Source organism: Camelus ferus, chromosome 9 (assembly GCF_009834535.1).
Source record: "Camelus ferus isolate YT-003-E chromosome 9, BCGSAC_Cfer_1.0, whole genome shotgun sequence".
Lineage (NCBI taxonomy): Eukaryota > Metazoa > Chordata > Mammalia > Artiodactyla > Camelidae > Camelus > Camelus ferus.
This window is the reverse complement of record NC_045704.1, coordinates 72,548,966-72,570,670: the sequence shown is the minus strand read 5'-3', so window position 1 is coordinate 72,570,670 and position 21,705 is coordinate 72,548,966. Positions and strand designations below refer to the sequence as shown.

The 21,705-nt window shown below is 35.3% G+C and overlaps 1 protein-coding gene and 1 long non-coding RNA gene across 3 annotated transcripts in view; one reads left to right on the top strand and one right to left on the bottom strand.

The window, feature by feature from the left end:
- The window catches only part of LOC116665913, a 139,122-nt gene that overhangs the window by 56,654 nt on the left and 60,763 nt on the right, over positions 1-21,705 (bottom strand). The window lies entirely within an intron of this gene.
- Positions 1-21,705, top strand: part of OLFM3 (olfactomedin 3) — a 173,542-nt gene that overhangs the window by 142,680 nt on the left and 9,157 nt on the right. For both annotated transcript variants that reach the window (XM_006190951.3, XM_006190952.3), the window contains exon 4: positions 4,363-4,582. In XM_006190951.3, coding sequence (XP_006191013.1) covers positions 4,363-4,582 — 220 coding nt within the window. The remainder of the gene's footprint in view (positions 1-4,362; positions 4,583-21,705) is intronic.

Here is a 21,705-nt window from a genome sequence, read left to right as displayed (position 1 = left end):
TGGCACTCCGCTAGAAATAACTGCACCTTGGCCCACATATGCAAGGTTAAAGACTCACTCAAGTCATCAGTCATCTCTCCACTGAAACTGATCACTAGTTTGTAGACTTGCAATAAAAAGTGCCTTATCCTCCTCGAGCCAAGTGGAGATTATGCATAGATTTAAAGGCATTTCAATATTATGACAAGGGGAAATCTAAAAAAATTAATAATGAAATTTATCAAAGATTTTCTGATGGTTTATGCCCTGCTAATATGAGGAGAAATACAGAAAATATAAATAATTAAAAGAGGCAAAAATATCATTAATAATAGCACATAAAAGAGGGTTGTTTCATAATTTGATACAAAAAAGTATTTTTTTTAGACTTTAAGCTGTTTATTGGCAATTATCTAGGACCACTGAAACTGAAGAAACAGTGCTTTTAGGCATGTTATATGTACTTTTATTAACTATGCATGACAGTGTCATAGATTAAAATAAAATCTATGATAATACCATTTGAGCCTCTAGTAAAAAGAAACTATGTTTATAGTTTATAAAACACACTATGATCTTATAAACATAATAGCCTCTTCTTTCCTTGCCAATTAGAAAGTGAGATTCGCTGCTGATGGTAAGGGAGTGGGCCTCAATCCAAGCTCTTGCTCAAACATTACAAGTACTTTTCATACATAACTGTGACTGGGCAGGGAGCTAGTCAGGAACATGAAACAGGGTCTCTGCATGGCACATTTTAATATGGCAGAAATTTTCATGGTTTTGTAATTTTCTTCAGGGGTGCTCAGGAGCCTGAGTAGAGAAGTGCAAAAGACAGTGTTGCACTGAACCAGTTTTAAGGTTCTAGTCAGAAACGCACAACAGAAGAACAAGAGGGTAAGAGAGTTCAGGGTACTGGCAAGAGAGGGGACTAAAGTCATGAACCATGAGGTTAAACTGAAGTAAGCAAAGCCAGAAGGTTAAGAAGTTATAACAAATTAAGAGTAAGGCCTAGAAGATAAAAATTAATTTAAAGACTATTAGAAATGAGAGAATGAGTAAACTGGAATAATAGGGAATTTATGGGGAATGGTAAACAGAGAAGAATAGAAGGTGAAAAGCAAATGAATTAATTTTAACCAGTATTTATTGAGCACATACTGTGTGCAAGGCAGTGTTGGGCCCCCTGCTAGGCACAATAACACATAATCTGTCTTCTATGAAAGACAACTAAAAAATGTAGGTAAAGTTGACAGTAAAAAGAGGCATAAACAATACTTAATGGTACAAAGGGAAGATTTATTAATTTTGTTGCGAGAAGGCCAGGGAAGAGTTATAAGATTTGGCAATATTCAAGAAAATAGTTTTAGACTAGTGTCCCCTCTCTGCCCCAGAAAATACTTAATTACAGAGAAGATCAAAGATCCAAACAATTCTCAACATAAGTTTTCAATGCTCAGGGTTAAGGTGTCGACTACAGAGCCATTCGGTGAGCCTGATGCTGAGGCCATCAACAAAGCAGGAAGGGATATGCTGGCGTTTCCAGTGCATGGGGAATTCCCAAAAGGAAGGGACAGAAGGAGAGAAGCTCAGGGTGTCTGGCTCAGAGTGAAAACCATTCAAGCTCAGATGGACAATACAGAACTCTGTGACACCAATGGACAGCTTGAGAGAACCAGGGCTGGCAGAGCTGGTGACACGTGATGATGCATGTGTATCTGTGGGAACTCTTAGGAGACAGGAGACAAAGAAACAAAAAGATACGAGGCTGAGGGGGAAAAAAGAGAGAAAACTGCCTATTCTGCAAGTTTGTCTAGCGGAAGCCAGGTTGCCAATAAGAAAGCTTACTTTTCAGGCAGCACCATAGGACATAATGATTTCGATTTTCCTATCTCAAGTAATCCAAGTAGATCTTAACTTGTATGTCAAAATCAATAGCAATAATAATAACTATTTTTCTGAAGAATTCTACACATTCAACATGTAATTCCAAGCACTTCAAATATATTACAAATATATTCTATATTAACTAATTTAATCCTGACAACAATCCTTTAAGGCAGGATTATGTTTCTTCCCATCATTTCAGATGAAGAAATTGATGTACAAAGAAGTTGAGCAACTTATCCAGAGTCATATATCTAATATGTATCAGAACTACAAAGTCCAGCTCCCAGGTTTGGCCTCCTAATACCAATACCAGGAGCCTCTCCAAGTCGACTGCAGCACTCTGAATTAAATTTACTAACAATAATTAGATGCTCAAATACGAGTGTATTTATTCACCAAGTCCTATGGGTCAGATTTTGCTCTAGCTGCTGAGGTGCCGTATTTGAGAAGAAACGGAACATTCCAAAAGTAAGTTTAACACAGAAGAATACTTCCAAACTGGAAGAAAAGCCCTCTGGTACACCATTCTTAAACTTATCAAAAACACTAAGTCGGTCATTCTGTATATGAAAAGTGTGTTCTAGTTTCCACACTTGAGACTATCATCCTTATATGAAGAGATCTTGGTTGGGCAAGACAGTCTACCTAGTCTACCAAAACCCGTTGCTGTAAGAGCAACATAGCAGAAGGTGAAATTCTGGAAGGCATTAGTAAGCATGAATCTGTTCCTACTTTAATCTTTTATTTGATATGTATATCAGCTGGACTTTCCATTGCTCTCTGACTAGTGTACAGAGTTTTAAAATTACTGACTGCCAATAATCAAAGTTTTTGAAAAAGCCCCAAAATATAAATATAAATACAAATATAAGGATAAATATAAGCATAAGCTCAAGGGAAATAAAATGCTACCAAAATTGTGACACCAAATGGCTCTCTTTTCAGTATTTCCATAGTAGAACGTAAAACTCCTCATTGTAACAGCTGCAATAATATGCAGCAAATGGTACCAACAGAACTCTTCTCATTAAAATCCTAATGAAGCAATTGCGTCTTCCTTTAGGGATACCACAAGATGCTCAAACTAATAAGTTTATTTCAAAATGAGCCACTAAAATGAGTAAAGCTCTGCCATTCTGTCTTTTGACTGTGATATATATGAATCTTTCTCTTTATTAAGACTCTCTGTCCCCTCCCACTCATCATGGACATATAAACAAATTCAAAGAATTCCGAGCTTACAGAGCAAGTGGAAATTTCCCCACAAGAAACACAAGCCCATAAATCACATGGCAATGGGAGCTCTTGCTATTTTAATGTATTGATAGTAATAACATCTTCTAAATGTAATTTTAAAATGCAATTTTCAGCTCCTTAAATTAGTTAGTGTACAGCATGGTTTCTGACAGAACCTATGGATTATTCTCAAATGATCACAGCAGTGATAGCTCTTTCCACAAATGAGATCATCTGCAATAAACTCACAACTGAATCAAACTCACAAAGTATTTTCACTGACCACCACCACCAAATTAAAGGAAAGAAAATAAAGGTGACACGGCCAGACTGAAAGTGAAACTACAGGTGTGGCTCAGTCCCAGGATGCTAGAAGGGACACCTTGTTAGCAAAGCATACTTCTTATTCTGTAGACAAAAATCAGCACTTTAGTTTCAAACAACTTGGTGTAACTGGCTCTTTTATTACATAAACCATGAGCACTCTGATCCCGAAAGAGTTAATTCACTACGTGGGTAAGCAACTGTGTCTTACGTAAATAGCTCTAAATTATCTATGCTAAGGCAAATGAAATCCAAGAATGGGTAATAATTCAAAATAGTAAAGAGTGACATACATTTCTTTGAGCTCTGAAAAGCTTTGCATGACTTATTATACTTCCTGAAATTACCTTCCTAATGATGCTGTGCCAAGATGGATACTAAAAAGAGGGAGGACTAGAAGCACAGAGCGGTAGAAACCCAAAATTGGAAAAATTCTATTAGGGAAAAGCTGTTCCAGGATCCAAAATTCTCTCTAAGTACCCTTATATTATTGATAATTATTAAATGGTAATTAAACAACATAATATTTGACCTATTTCTAATAATTTATAATCAGGAAGACAAACCCTGCTTATGTTTCCTAACTACATAATGCATTGTTCACTTTATAAAATGCTACTAGAAAGCGAGGTAATAAATAAACCCATAATTGCTACCATAGGAAGTTTTGTAATTATGATAAGGATCAGTTTGTTTCACAGAAAAGCAAGTAACCATTTAAAGAGAGGTTCTTGTATTGAAAAGCAGAGATAAGCGGATATACTACTAATGTTCATGTGGCCATTTACATTCTCATGAAATACCCAATTTCAATTAGAAATCAATACGAATTATGAGTATGTTTTAGTAATCTCCCTTAAGTATCATATGAAAAAGAACGTAGCTGCTTATCTGTTTAAATGACTCTCAGAAACAACTGGCTGCTTTTCACAGGAGCTGAAAGAGAAGATGGACGAGCTCCTGCCCTTGATTCCCGTGCTGGAACAGTACAAAACAGATGCCAAGTTAATCACCCAGTTCAAGGAGGAAATCCGGAATCTGTCTGCCGTCCTCACCGGGATTCAGGAGGAAATCGGTGCCTATGACTATGAGGAACTACATCAAAGGGTACTTAGCTTGGAAACCAGACTGCGTGACTGCATGAAAAAGCTAAGTGAGTACAGCAATTCCATTTGTCTAAGTGAGTACTTAAGAAAGTAGTTTCAGTGAAAACTGCATCCTTACATTTTGCGAATAGTCGTAAATTCTTAATGACAGGGAAGCGAGTACCTTCTTTCTAAATGTAGTAAGTGCCTTAATGGCTTTGGTATGTCTGGTTATTCAGTGTTACTAGATTAACAGCTGCCTCATTTTCAGAGCACCCTGTTACGATTCAGTGGCTTGAAATAAGAGGTCTGGCAGATACAGCCATTCTAGTGGCTGCACTAAGATTTATTTCAGACAGGTAATAGGGGATGGTCAATCACTACTTGGCCAGGGGCGGGGGGAAGGCATTTCTGGTAGTAGAGAAAGTCAGAGACTGGGGAAAAGAACATTGCCCTGGGACCCCATGTGAAATAGCAATGTTAAAGGAAACCAAAACAATTCCTCTGCTACACAGAGCTGGCGTCAGCTGCTCTGATCCACTCAAGAAATAAAAAGCAGGCACCTACTCAAATACACATTCACTACTCTACAAAGGGCCAAGCGTGTGACTTGGGTCACAGACTCTAATTCTTGACTCCTAAAATGTGTGGTTCAATCTGGTCTGAGTTTACAAAGTTTTCCATTGCATCCATGAGCTAATCTTTCGAGTGAAGTAATCATGGGACAAGTCTGTAACTTAATATGAAGTAAGTAAGTGTTCATGAATTGAATAAGGAGGGAACAGTATTTTAGTTGTTACCACGATAGGACATGATGGGGTGGGGTGGGGACCTCAACAAACAGAGGAAAGTGTCCTCTCAAGGTAAAGAAAAGCTTTTCTGGAATAGGAAATAAAGTAGGAAGAGGAGTAAAGAATTAGAAAACAATCAATTTCTAGTGAAGAAACCTTCAGAGAATAAATATAAATATTTCAAAATAAAATGTGGATGACTTACAAGAATATTTTAAAGACCATTTATTTTACAGATGCAATTCAAATGATAAAAAAGACCTAAAATACAATATGCTGCATTCAGCCATCACAGCCTCAAAACAAAGTGGGGAATCGCCAATCAGGCCTCACTGTAGTCATTTCAGGATTTCAGGAGAATCCGACAAAATTTATCAGACGGCAATGATGTAAACCCTGCAGCAAAACACATGTGCAGCTATCCTCAACGATTTATTTCTCATCATGCAAAGTCCATACTTTTTCATCTATAACTGGTCTCATAATCACGACTAGAAGATTCTAAGACTAGCTCTTCTCCACCCATTGTCCACATTACTGCTGAAGGGATTTTTTAAAGTATAAATCTGAAATAGTTTTCCTCTATTTAAAATGTCCTGTGCATCTCTTATGCCCTACAACGCAGTCCATGGCTTATATAAGGTCCTTCACGTGTGGCACTCCCTACATTTTCCATCTGAGGTCCTGCCACTCCTCCCTTCACAAGCTATGGCCCAGTCATATGTGCGCTTCACTCTCTAACCACTGGGCCACACTGAGATGCTATTTGTTCCTTCTCCTGAAACACTCTTTCCCATGTTAATCTTTTCTTTATCATTAAATACACTTTCACCTACCACATGTGACAAACTCCTACCCATTTTTCAGGTCTCAGTTTAAATGTCACGTCTTGCCAGAAACTCCATTGCCCTCCCCATGTATCCTCTGCATCCCTGCTGGGTGTTCTCAGACCTTGATTATGTCACCAATGATTGGACTTTTCATGTTTCATTATCACTTTGTGTATAATTAAATGTTTCTTTTACTAGACTTTTGTTCCACGAGAATAAGAACAATGTTTGTGATACTCACTCTAAATAGTCTATCTCCTAATGCCTAGAAAACTAAGAGAAGATATTCATTAAATATTTGCTGAATAAATTAATTATATAAGCAATCATAGTAACACTTTCTAACAAGTAGAGAGAACAACCCATTTTACTTGCAAAAAAGAAAGATCTCTCTAGCCACATATTTGAGTCAAGATGGATGGGACTGAAAAGACTAAGCAAAGGAAAAGTCATTTATCTGATACAGCATTTCAAAACTTCTTTGTATGCTTTCATAATTCAAGTTGTGTTTATCGCTAATGGAAAATAGGTAAACATTATTGACATAAAGAAATTCTATTATATTGTCTTCTTTTTTACTCAAGAAATACCTTTAGTTCAATGCACATATTCGTTTCTAGCCTGCCAGATGATATCTCCACCAAACAAGTTAAAAAGAAAATCCCAAACCAAGAACTGTTTGAGCGTTCTCAGTATCTAAGGTACTTTGGGGGTTAACAAAGAAGTATCTAAATGCATATTTATCAGCCCACAACGTATCTGGGTAAAGATGTTCTATAAAGGACAGCACATAGGACTGATCTATGTAGGGCTATAACTTGATTTGGAAGAGGTCCAATTGTTGCTAATGAACCATTAAACACCCTGAGAATCAGTTCACTCTGTCATTCCTAGCATCTCATGGTAACATAAAAGCCAATAGCTTGGGGTTAAGTCCAGGCACCTGCTCAGTAAAAATGGTCTCTATCAAAATAAGGATGGACAATAGGACGTTTCTACCTAGTAATCACCTTGAGCCTTAAAGTATGCCAGTTATGTTGTTGAAGGATTAATGTGGAAAATTCTTGAGGTTTGCTCTATTTTGGAAATGAACTTTAATTCTAAAATATACTTTCTCTGAGTTTACTTAGTAGGAAATAATATCTATGCAGTTATGTAATTCTGCCCTCCTCTCGTCTCTTTCAAAACCCCCATTCTGTTTTTTCTAATCCACATATAACTCCCCACATGTAATCTCCTGCAATATTGAAAATGGTATTTGGGACAAAGAGGGTTAATTTAAGTAGACACAAATTCATCCTATTCCTTGTTACAGAACCATGGACAGTGTTTTTATGGTGTCCTCTGGCCTTAGGACTGTGATCAAAGATTCATTTTATTAATTTCCTCCATAGACTATGAAGTTTGAAAGAATGTGACTATCAAATAAATTGCAGTAATTAGTTAACATTTTTATTGTAACTAATCAAAAATATAAAATCTAGCAACCAATATAGATATCAAACAGCAATAATATTAGTATTTAGTTTTCTTATTTAATGAGATGATTGCTATTTAAGTTAATTGATATGAACTTACAAAATATTGAAAGCAGTTCTCACATCATAAACTCTTTAGATTATTAGTGGCCTCAAATCCCCACTCACTCAGTAGACAGGCCAGTGCCACAAGCAATGATTCTAACTCATTTATGCTTTTGCCCAAGAACTGGGTACTTTTCTCTATCACACCATGTTTATGTCTATTAATCAAAATCACTTACTGAGACTCTCCTGAGTAGAAAGGATATATATCAACTGGACCACAAAACTTAATTACAATGTAGAAAACATATCTAGTTAGACAGACAGCCCTAATACTGTGAAATATAAAGCCATATTGTTTCTGAAAAAACAAATAAATGAATCTTCATATTTTTTCATTAAAAAAAATATGCCTATTTGAAAAGAGGTATCTGATGAGATACATATATTTACAGAAGAAAACACAAACATTTTATTCTGTGTGGCACTAAGCTGCAATTTAACACTTTACTTAGCTCTTACACTTTCCGGAAATTGGTACAGATTGGACCAAGCTAACTCTGTGAATCCTTTTAACTCCATGCCTAGCAGTATCTCATAAATAAAAGCCTGAATCTCAAAATAGCAGGACACAGAGACTCAGAAAACAGACGTCAATCAAATCAGGACCATTCAAAGGAAATGTAGAGAAAAAAAAAAAAAAAACATCAGGGGATCATTGTTCCAAAAGGGTCTAAAATCCAGTTGCTATGCTGCTCAGATCTAGAGTGGGATATTGGCTAACTGTCACATCAGCAATTCAGTAACAGGAGCAAGAAGGTCCATCCATCAATGGCATCTTTATTCTTCACAAAAGCCTCTCACCACACACAGCCAATTAGGAGAGGGTAAAAATGGACTGGGGAAAGAAAATAAAATTGCAACCATGATAAATACATTTCCATTCACCTTTTCAGTGGATTTGCTTTTAAGGGAAAATGTCACAGTGTACATTACATAAATTTTAAGATACTAAAAAACAAACTAGTGCCACTGTCTGCAAGGTTTAACTTAATAAGGTGCTGAAGGACTCACAAGTCATTGAGATCACTAGGGCACCATTCAGCTTATTTCTACTAGAGAATTAAAGTTTTGGAGAAAACAAAATTAGAAAAAATTCTTCAACACCAATGCACTCTAGTGGTCTGAATGAGGTACAGTAATGCTCCTTCCTAAGAGCTTAATTTTCTCCTATGACAGATTGAATAAAGTCCCCTGTGCTTAATTAAATCATGTCACATTCCTAGACATGAAAAATATAATTATATGCATGTGAGAATTTGACTGGAAAAGCACAGTTAAGAGCTCCTGAACACCCCCTGAGATCACCAATAGATATTTAATGTAGATTACAATCAGGCTTTCCAGCTTTCTGGTCCTCTACCCCCAATTTCTTGTGCTAGTTCTGTTTTAGGGCAACGGTTTGGTGCCATCTAGTGAAGTATAGGATGCATTTTTCTATTAACAGAAACAGGGGTTTTTTGTTGTTGTTTTCATTTTTTTTTTGAGTAAAGTTTTGAGCTTTTACATTTAATAGAAGTAACAGCATTCAAAACTTGAGATCACGAGTAATCTCAACGTGGATTACGGTCTTTATCATGTTTATGCCAAATTAGTTCTAAAAGAGAAACCAAACTGTCTATGTGGTAATAGTTTTATTTGTCCCTTCAACAAATAGTTTTGGACTCCTCAGTGTGCACTGGCACTTAACCAGGTACTTGGGGATACAAAGGTGAGTAGTAGGCCAGCGTTTCTCTGCATAGCAAAGCTGCATTACAGTGGGGACAACAAGCACATAAGTATGCAACTGTAGCAATGCTGAGAGCCTACTGCTTGACAGACCTAGGCCAGCTTTTGTACATGTGTTAGTCTTAACTGCTGCAAGAATTCTAGGTCAGGTAGTATTATTAGCAATTTATGGAAAACAGTATTCAGTTTAATTTTCCAAAGGTACATATGTGTTGGAGGCAACAACTTTAAACCCAAGTCCTTCTGAATTCAAAGGCAGATTTCTTTCCCACACATGATGTCTTTTTTGGGATACATACAACAGTAGAGAAATACCCTGGACACCTCAGTAAATTTAATTCAGTAAATAGAACCCAACTGTTGTCGAAAAAAGTCACAGTCATTTTTGATTCTTCCTTAAACTTCATTCATATGCAATCACCACATCTTCCCTTCTCCCTCACTGATTTCTCAAAACCACCTCTTTGTGCATCCTCACATCACCACCTAACCCAGAGCACCATGCATCACCTCTCAGATGGATTACCACAACGGCCTCCTAACTACTCTCTTTAACTGAACTCTTTCCCTCTCTACCACACTAGGTATTTTGAGTAATCTTTTTGAAATAACAATCTAATTATATTACACCTGTGCTTACATGGTTTCCCTTTAAAGTTCAATCTAAATATCTTTGCACAGTTTGTCTTGGTAACATGAATTCTGCCCAATTCTCTAGACCTTTTCTCTCAAATTTTCACCATGTACTCACTCTAAGCTTTAGTCATTCTCATCTTTCCAGTTCCTCAAATCGTGCATGCTTTCTTCATCTCCTGGACACTGAACCTCCTCTCCCCTTTCATGGAACACTCTTTCTCCCCACCTTAGTTAATCTGAATTTGAGGTCTGCTTTTCCTTTTGCATATCGGATATCAGCTTGTCTACGGTACCTCCCCTGATTGCTCCTTAATGTGGCTGAACTCCCCTGGCACAGTCTCCCACACAAACTGCCGCCATGACACTTGGCATTATTTTACAGCGATTTCCCACTTGCTTTCTGTTTTTTAACCTCTTCTACTTTATAGACAAGTCATCCCTGCTCTGAGAGATCAAGGACCATCTGTGTCTCATTCCGGTTGAATCTTTATAGACTATGATAAAACATCTGAAATATAATAGGTAGAAATCAGTCTTTAGAGTCTCTGGGAGTAAATATTACTTTTTAAAATAAAAAAAAAACTTTGTTTTTTTTCAAGAAATAAATCAGTGTATATCAAATATAAAACATCTATATCTTTTACAAAACCAAAAATCTTTTGGGAAAAAAGACAACAAAAGCACAGCCTTTATTCATCTTTGCTTTTGTTGCCATCTGCTCTTTCTTCAATGGTAATGCAGTATTTCATTCCAAAACACCTGATATTTGGCTCTACTTAGCATTTAAAGCAAGAGACAGTGAAAATCTCAGTGAAAGTAATAATGATGAAAAAAATCACACTGTGTGCCTGGGGTAGAGAAGAGTGAGATTTAACTTGGAAATACAATGGAGGGAAATTTATAAGAATACCCCCTCAAATTGAACTGAAGAGATCTTCAAATGAGTCATTTACCAAAGACAGTCCTACTCTCCCTAATATTCCAGATTATAGTATGGAATGCAGTTTCTCTAGTGTCCATGCATTCTTCTGGAACACTGAGACCCTAGTTCTTTCAGCACGTTGTTTGGGTAACTGGCATATTTTGTTTTACCACAAACTGATTTATTATTTATCTTTCTTTTTTATGTCCTACATTTTCCTTGATTATAACTAAATTATAAGCCTTTTAACAATATAAAACCTGTGTTTTCAGAGGCAAGCATGAACTGCCAAATTACTGGGGATTTCATATTACAATTCTGTTCCATTTAGTTTGTATGTTACATAAGCTCCTCTTTAAAGACAAGTTCATAATATAAGCTTTATCCCAGGAAAAGCTGAGGCAGGTTTTTAAATAATTTAAGAGTAAAATTGTGTTGATTTTGGAAAATGGAAGTATTTAGACACATTAGACACATATTTAGACACTCACTGAAAACTCCTTCTATGCCATGAAACACAGCATGTTATGTCCATTCTTATCCCTGCCTTTCCCTTGGCAGTGTAGTTGGTAAGATTAGACATGCAAATGAAAAGTTAACCAATATAAACAGATTTTACTATCATATGTATATGATAGAGACAAACTTATTTTCACTAGCTTTAATCTACAGACTTTAAAGATCTACTTCTTGCTACATGAATTCTCCAATGGCCTTAAGTAAATAGAAATAACAATCTGTCATAAAACATATTCGCTACTCCATTTAATTTACATATATGGGCATGGCCTTAGGATTCAAATCTAGAAGCTATTAGTCTAGGATATCACAAAGTACAATTATACATTGAGGAAATAAACAAAAAGACAGATGGTTTTTATGCTTCGTTGATCCAAACTGATCTTCCTGCTGAATCCCAAATGCTATCTTCTCCTGAGCTACTTATTGATAAATATGGATTGCAACTGATCATAAAAAATTTATGTCTCAAAATCATCAAAGTATTAAAATGGTTACTTTTGTTAGCTAGCCACTCAGCACATTTTCTGAACATATGGAACTATGCACATATAATATATTTTAAAATGTTAATATTTTCATGTCTGCCACAGCTGACAGAAGAGCATAGCAGGAGAAAATCAATGAACCAGAACTCAGCTTCCTTCTTTGCCATCCACTTTTGCAGGAACATTTGTCTTCCAGGCATTTTAGGAAATTATCCTTTCTGTCTGGCTTCTTGTGTCCTCACAGAAAGTGAGAGTGAAGAGAGAAAGATAATGATTATTTGAACAAAAGCCAGTTTTGAGGACCCAAGAAGTAGAAATGACTTTTACTGTTTATTTTACTTCATTTTTATCATTTCTATGCTCAGTCAGAATCTGAGAATACCTGTGTTTACTTAACACTACCACAAAATCACAACTAAAAGTGTGACCAGGTTTCATAAATTGCTGAAACTTTAATTTTACTAATTTCATTCAACAAGATAAATTTTAGCTTAGAAGTCTAATAACAATTTCTAAAAGAAATTTCTAGAAAGAAATCCCTTGAGAGCCCTTTCTGTTTTTTGCTTCCCAAGAATATGGGTAGATATGATGATGACCACAATTATAATCACCCAGATGGTGTGTGTTTGTTTTACAACTAGAAATACCACCTTCTCCCCATCAGCATAACTATCTACTGATCCCCTACATTCCCTTAGTTAGAATAACAAAATGTCAAGCTTCAGAACTTCCACCTTAGAGATGATACAACTCCATCTCAGAGAATAAGTGCATTCATTATCCAATACTATGTGATGATTTACTGTTGTGGCTGAGATTAGAAACCACATCCCCAACACCGACCTCAGGATTCTAACCTGGATAAATATACTACACAAAGAACATTTCCCAGGAAATTGTGGAAGTAAAAACAGAGAGACAACAACAACAACAAAAACATAAATAGAGGCAGAGTTAATAAATAGATTAAACTACCAACTGCTCATGAAATTGTTTAGTTATTCTCTTTCATATCAGTTTCTCCCTCTCTACTAGATTATTTATAAAGGCAAACAAATCTTTATTAAACAACAACAGGAACACCAGAACAAGAATAAAATTTTCCCATAACCCCCCATTTCCCTGCTGCTTCTCCTCTGAAAGGATATTTGATAGTTGCTGATTTGGTTTGTAGTCTTTTCAAAACCAACTCTAACGCAGCTTTTGATCCCAACATTCTCTTCATTTGATTCTTGTAACCACCGATGACTTCTTGCTGCCAAATTCCATGGTCATTTCTTTGATTTTCTAGATACTTCTGTATTCCCTAGAGGTCAGTACTTCATCCTTCTTGAAAGATTCTCCTCTTTAGGATTTCTTAACACTGCACTATTTTTCCTACCCCATTTATAGCTTCTTATTGGGCTCCTTTGCTGGGTACCATTAATATTTTGATGCCCCAGAACTCTATTCTAGATGTCTTCATCTTCTTTGTGTATGTCCTCTCTCCGAGGCTCTGGCTTTCACCATCATCATTGTGCTAAAGATTGTCAAAACTGTGTTTCAGAAGGATGTCTGCTATGTAGATTTGTATACTATCATCTCTACATCTCCACTGGCACAGACAATAGTCATGAACAACTTAAAATAACCCATACTGAATTCTTGATTTTTCTTTCTAAACTCATTTCTTTTTTAGTCATTTCATCTGAGTAAATGACACTACAATCTGACCTTCTGAACAAGCCGAATATCTGTAAACTGTTTTTCAATTTGAGATTTTCCTTAACTTCTCTTTTCACCCTAAAATCTAATCCAAAGCCTGGTCTTATCAACTTTATCCAAAAACAAACAAACAAAAAAACAAACAAAAACCCCAAATCCATCTATTTTCCTCCGTCTTCATCCCCATTTTTCATTACCTCTCACCTGGCCAATGTGATAACATTCAATTGGTCTCTCTGCCTATACTCGATATCCTCTACAATTAATTTCCTATATTAGCTAGGCTAGTCTTTCTAAAATGTAGCCCACATTCTGTCACTTCCCTACTTTCTTAAAATCCTCCAATAGCTTTCCATCATACTCAGAATAAAATCCAGGTACTCACTCTGATTTTATAAAGCTTCATTCCATTCACCTCTCCAACCTCATCTTCTACTTTTCCAAGTGTGCTCTAGACACACTAGCCTCTTCCACTTTTATTTTGATTTCTCTTAGTTCACAAAGCATATCCAAATTCAGGCCTTTCCAAGAACAATAATAATAGCTAACATTTATTAGATAATTAACTGTATACTGAACACTATTTGAAACACTTAGCATGAATTTTTGATTTATTCCTCCCAATACCTTGTGAGTTAGATATTATTACTAGTGTTATCCATGAGACACTGAGAGATTAAAAATTGTTATAAGGCCCCTGGTGAGTGAGTGATAGAATCAGGATTCAAACCCAGGAAGCTTTCTTAAACCATGCCTCCGATTAGTTTAAAATGCTGCTATCCTCTAGTTGATCCACTGCTTAAACATCTTTCTCTTCAACTTAATGTGTCCACGGCTGACTCCTTGTCAATTAGATCTCAGATTATGTATCACCTTTTTTGAGAAGTCTTCTCTATTCACCAGTGTAAAGCAACTCCCCTGTCACTCCTTACCAAATTGCCAGATATTTAAATATTTGCATGAAATTTATTCCTACCTGATATATTTAGCTTCTCTGCTTATTTAAAGTTCATTCAAATTATTTTCTCTCTCTTCTCAGCAAAATGTAATCTTCACCAGAACAGAGGTGTCATGTCTTACTCATAATTGTAATTCTAGTACCAAGAACAGTGTTTGATGCTCGTTAAATCTTGGATGAATGAATAAATGAGTGAGTGAATGAAACACTCCTGTCTGAAGAGCACATCCAAACTCCCTTCTTTTAGCACCCAAGTTTGTGCTTTCTGAGGTAGAATTGACTAGAATAAGAATCAAAATATCCCCACCAAATAAGGCAGATGGTAAAAGAGTTCATTAGCCAATAGGCCACTCCATCATGATCATCCAAAGTGGAAGAATTTTATGCAAAGCACTTTATCCATGACTCAGTATAGAGTAAAGGACATTTCCATACATTATTATCACAGACCTATTTTGGATTTTAAGCAAGTTTATTGACATGGAGTCCAAAATTTTCAGTGCACTACTATTTCAGATTAAGAAACTAAAAGGCTCGTTTAAGATATACACAAATATTTATTTTTAAATTGTTAATACTTTGGGTCACTAATTCTTCACTTCAAGTGTGCTTCGGAGAATTATACTACAAAAATTGGTTTACTCAAAGGCTGTGACTTTGGGATAGAATGTTGTGGTGGACTGAGGTCAAATTCAGAGTGGTGCCAGGAAGAAAAATGCTGGTATCGCACATTGTGAGTCACTGGGCTAAGGAGGGATAGCTGATGAGTGATAGACATGGAGGAACAACGGAGAAAGCAATACACATAGAAGAATCAAAGCATAAAAAATGAAAAGTTCGTAAGTGTTCAAAGGATCTTCCCTGGTCAGAGACTAGATATGAGGTATCTTTGTTTGGAACTAGAGCTAACATAGCTTCACATGCATATTTTAAAAATGGTTTATATCTAACTTAAAATCCCATTCAATGAAATATCACAGAGTTAAAGTTTGCAAAATTATATTGATTTACTAGATAGTAGAGATAAGTTTTCTTCACACAGACAACTTACATTAAGACACATGTGCAGGACCAAATCAGTGAGACTTAGTAAGAAATGTTACTGCATTAAACTTGTCATTTCTAGACTCTCACATTCATTTTTTATAGAAAATGAAACATGGGAGATCAGCTGAACTTGCTTGTTTCTTTCTATGTGTGACAATTTCTGGGCATATTTTGTAGAAGAGCAGAGGTAAATGTGGCTTAAAATGAGATACACTTCACATTACCTAGAAAGTGCTATTACACATTTCGGCACTCAGGGCTGGATTTCTATAATTTTTATTTAATATCAACAGATATTCAATGCTTTCAATGTTACATCATGTTCTTCTCAATATAAATTTGGTCTGAAATAATTTCTTCACTTAACTTTCCTTGCCAGTTAATTCAAAAGAAGAAAAAGAAGAAAAGAAATAGGAAGGATAAGCATAAGCAATTGTACTTTGAGAAGCTACAACTGACGAACCTATTTTGTCTCCGTTTGCCTTATAACCACAGTACCTAGCATAGTCCTGGGTACATGATGAGTTCTCAGTAAATGGTTATTAAATGAATACATTAATTATTTTACATTTAAATCTTTACCATTTTACCCTCTGCAATGTTTCAGAGAAAAAGCCTACTGCTGCAAAAGAGAAAGCAAAGTCATTTTTAATTTAGGTGTCAGAAGCTTTTAACACCTGGTGTAATTTCTGTCTTAACTCTTGGTCTAAACAGTTCATAAGGCTGAGCAGCATCTCTTTCCCAGATGGAGCACTGGGTTAGAGCCAACCACCACAGAAGCCAACATGCACTGTCACTTTCTGGAAATGCTGATTCATGAGACTCACAGCATGATTCTTAGTCCCAAAGACAGTTCTTACGCAGGTTCTACTAATCCTTATCACTCAGTTCATATTAAAGTCATATCTAAAGAAACTGAATCCAGAGGACCATTAAACCCAGAAAACAATCAGCAACTGAACTATGTATACAACTGAGCTTTGTGTCTTCTTGCTTTGTCCAAACTATGCTTCAGTCTTCAGGCAACAGAGATTACCTATAGCAAAGAGACCAATTTTGCTGATAAGGTAGGTTAAAAACCTCAGTTTGAAATTTAATTTTACAGTTTGACCATCTAAAATGTTAAATCAAACTTTGTAACTATAAATCTCTATTCACTTTCAGTATCAAAACCACCTGAGGTCAATAAATTTCTTACTGATTGTGTTTCCATTTGGCTATTTCCTCTGGGTGTAAAGATTTTGTGAGGATGAACATTCTACTATGTTTATATTTTGTATTTGGAATATTATATTGATTTATATCCAGAACAAATTTGAATTGACTCCTGAGAGTCTATGTACCTTTTTTTTCAGATGATTATGAAAGATCACCTTTAAAAAGGTATTTTTCAAGAAATTTTAATTTTGCCTCCTGGTCTTCAAGAAGAGCATATTTTTCCAAGATCATAATCACTTATTATTTTGAAATAAAATATACAATATTTCTACTTGAATCACATGACTAGCATCTTTTAGTAGAGCTCCTATACGTGTACTAACCAATGTAATCACTTATTGGCTTTTCTTAATATCTATATGAAGTAACTGAAAAAAATGTCGCAATTCAGAATTAGGATAGATCCTAATTCTTTTAAGGTTAAGAGTTAAAGAGAGATTGACATGCCAATTGTAAGATAAAGCTGATAGTTTAAAGAACACAATTTCAATCTAGTCCTTACAGGACTGAAACCAAATTAAAAAGCAGAATAGCTTTTCACAGCTTCCAATTCTGGAGACTATTTACATCCTCCATTTCCACCTACTTCCTAGACCTGCAAGAAAGAACGGCAAATAAAAACCTGGAAATGATTTTTCAATAAGCAGTACAGAAATGTGATTTTTGCTTTTTAAATTTCATGCCTGCTTTTTTCAGCTATTCTAATTTTTAAAATTATAATTAAATATTGTATGTGCATGGCTAGAAAATTATATGCTGAGAATAAAAATGATTTATAATAAAAAGTAACACTCTCCTCCAGCTCAGCTCTCCAGAGGTAATCACATTTATGCTTAATTTTAGGGCTACAGGGAGTTAAATGTAGGGCTTCTGGTGGTTAATACGTTTTTTCCACTTTGGGGGGAGTTATCAATTTTGGACTTATTTACTGATTTTCCATTCTGCAAAGAGAGGACTTAGATCACCTAACTAAAACCACTTCTTTGTTGTCTTTCCATAGTATGCTTCTATAACTATTCACAGTACAATTCTTATCAAGTCTGCAAATTCAAGACTTATACTTAAATATTATTTTTCATCAACTCTAGGAAAACTCTCCTGACATCATATTTTTAAATTTTTAAACTCAAAGAAGCTACACTTCTATCTTCCATTTCTTCTTCCAATTTTTAATTTTCTCACAGTGCGAACTTTACCTATTCTCCTGTTATCATGGTTGTAAACACTTTGTCTTTTCTATAATTACAGAACAGATGAAATATCCTTTAAGTATTCTGTTTAACTTATAGAATCAGTTCATGGGCTGATTCTACAAGTTAAACCTAAGTATTTACAATACTATCACAATGCTTATGCTGTTCTTTGGGAGCTAAGTGGTGAACATCAGTGTCTAATTCCAGTGACACATCAGTGCTATCTAAAGTGGAATATTACTAGAGTTAATTTCAACTAAATTCTCCTTTCATGTACCTCAATAAATGCCTTCACCACACCCAGTTTGTTGTTTTTTTTTTCCCCTAGAAGGTCTCATACAGTATTTCTGTAGATAATTTCTCCTATTTCTGACACCTCCCTTCGGGAGACTCCGTCCACTCTGGATTAATGGCTCTGAAGGCCTACTGCACAGCTGTTATTGTGAAATAAGAAATCATTATTGTCCTGATTTCATGCCTTGTCCTGTCTTGGCTTACTTGCTTATTTTGCTGCAATATAACCTCAAGTAACTTTTAAGAAAGAGTGCATTGTAGGTGAACTTTGGAAAGTTTGCATGTCAGAAAATACCCTTACTCCATCTTTCTCTGATTTTTCTTCTTAAATACAAAGGCACTGACTACTATCTTCAATCATCCAGTATTGATGAAAAGTCCAGAGCCAGTCTAATTCTTATTTGTTTGCATGTGATCAGGTCACACATTTTCTCTGAAAAGATTCAATTTCTTTGCTTTATTCAGTATCTTCTAAATTTTACAGTAATTTTTAGGAGTAAATCTTTTTTCATTTATTATGGTGTAGGCTTTTATTCTAATATTTAGGTTTTGCAATTGGGGAAATACTCCGTTTAATTTCTTTGAAAATTTTCTCTACTTTTTCTCTCTCCTCTCATTCTAGAAACTTGCTTTTCAGATGTTGGAGCATCTGGATTGATCCTATATGTATCCATATATTTTCTTATTTTAAATTTTATCTTTTTCTTTAAATTTTGGGGATAGCTCTTGTTACCTTCTAACTTATTTTGAAATGAAATCATATTTTTTTAATTTCCAGTAGCTCTTTTTTCTTTTCATAGTACACAGTCTACAATATACAAGTCTCTTTAAAGACACTGGAATTTCTTCTGCTTTCTGAATTATCTGTTTATGGTAGTCTGGTTTTTCTGCACATTTATTTTGGTCATTCTTATTCTAAGCTTTTAGAAAATATACTTTAATCCTTGGTTATCAACTGATTTTCAAAGATTTGAATAATAAATCTGCTTGGAAACTGTGTGTGTTTGTGTAGGAAGTGACATTTCATTCCATGGTGAGTGGGCAAGGAGACTACCAATGTCAGAATCCAAAAGCCTTTGTTCTGAAGCTCCAGTCTCTTCATCTGTTGCCCTTGCCCTAAGTCTTGTCAGGTGATTAACACAGTTCTGTAGATTTTTTAACTACTTTCTGGGGTTCTGTATCAAGGATGAACGAAGGATTAATTGCTCTTAAGCAGTTAAATGGTGTTCCTGTTTTCAGGGCCCTATTCCACGTGTAAAATCCTTTAAACCTATGTTTCTCAATTCCTTGTCTTTTTTTAAATTTTTGTTATACCAGTTCCAGGTGTACGGCATTATAATTCAACATCTCTATATACTACAAAGTAATACCACCATAAGTCTAGTTACCATCTGTCACCATAGAGCTGACACTGACTCCCTTCACTCATTTCTCCCATCCCTCAACCCCTTCCCCTCTGGTAAACACTACCTGATCTCTGTATCTATCAGTTTGTTTTGGTTTTATTTTGTTTGTTCATTTGTTTTCATTTTTAGATTCCACATGAGTGAAATCATATAGTCTTTCTCTGTCTGAATTTTTTTACTTAGTATAATGCCTTCAGGGTCTATCCATGATGTCACAAATGGCAGGATTTTTTTTTTATGGCTACACAGTATTCCACTGTGTATATATACCATATCTGCTTTATCCATTCATCCATAAATGGACAATTTTTTTTCATATACTGGAATATTGTACTGCAATGAACCTAGAAGTGCATATATCTTTTCAAATTAGTGTTTTCATGTTCTTTGGATAAATAGCTAGATGTAAAATAGCTGGGTCATATGAGCATTCTATTCTTGTATTTTTGAGGAATCGCCATACTATTTTCCATAGTGGCTGTACCAATTTACTTACGCCAACAGTGTTAAGAGTTCCCTTACCTCCATATTCTCTCCAACATTAGTTATTTCTTGTTTTTTCAATCATAATCATTCAAAGAGATATAAGGTGGTACCTCAATGTGGCTTTCATGTGCATTTCCCTAATAACTAATGATGCTGAACATTTTGTCATATGCCTAGCAGGCATCTATATTTCTTCTTTGGAAAATGGTCTATTCAGATCCTTTGCCCATTTTTTAACCAGGTTGTTTTTTCTTTACGTGTTGAGTTGTATGAATTCTTCATGTGTTTTGGATATTAACCTCTTATCAGATAGATAATTTGCAAATATCTTCTTCCATTCAGTAGGTTGCCTTTTGGTTTTGATGGTTTCCATGCTTTGCAGAAGCTTTTTAGTGTGATGTAGTCTCACTTATTTTTGCTTTGGTTTGCCTTGCATTTGGAATCAGATCCACAAAAACAGTCAGACTGATATCAATGAGGTTACCACCTATGATTTTCCCTAGAATTTCATGGTTCCAAGTCTTACATTTAAATCTTCAAATCATTTAATTTTTGTGTATGGTGTAAGATACTGGTCTAGTTTCATTCTCCTGCATGTAGTTGTCCAGTTTTCCCAATACCATTTATTGAAGAGACTGTTTTTTCCTCCATTGTATGTTCTTCACTACTTTGCTGTAAATTGTCCCTGTATGTGTGAGTTTACTTCTGAGCTCTCAATTCTGTTCCACTGATCTATACGTTTTGTGCCAATACCATAATGTTTTGATTACAATAGTTTTATAGTACAGTGTGAAAGTGTGATGCCTCCATTTTTATTCTCTCTCAAGATTGTTTTGGCTATTGGGGATCTTTTTGGTTCCATACAAATTTTAGAATTATTTGTCCTAGTTCTATGAAATATTCCATTGGAATTTCAATACGGAATCTGCACTGAATCTGTAGATTGCTTTGGTAATACAGATATTTTAACAATATTAATTCTTCCAATCTATGAAAATGAAATGTCTTTCCATTTGAGTCTTCTTAAATTTATTTCAACAGTGTCTTATGGTTTTCAGCATACAGATCTTTCATTCCTTTGGTTAAGTTTATTTCTAGGTATTTTATTCTTTCAGATGCAAATGTAAAAGTGGTATCTTTCTTGATTTTTTTAACATTTCTTATTGATTTATAATCATTTTACAATGTTGTGTCAAATTCCAGTGTTCAGCACAATTTTTCAGTCATTCATGGACATATACACACTCATTGTCCACATTTTTTTCTCTGTGAGTTATCATAACATTTTGTGTATATTTCCCTGTGCTATACAGTGTAATCTTGTTTATCTATTCTACAATTTTGAAATCCCAGTCTATCCCTTCCCACCCTCCACCCCCCTGGTAACC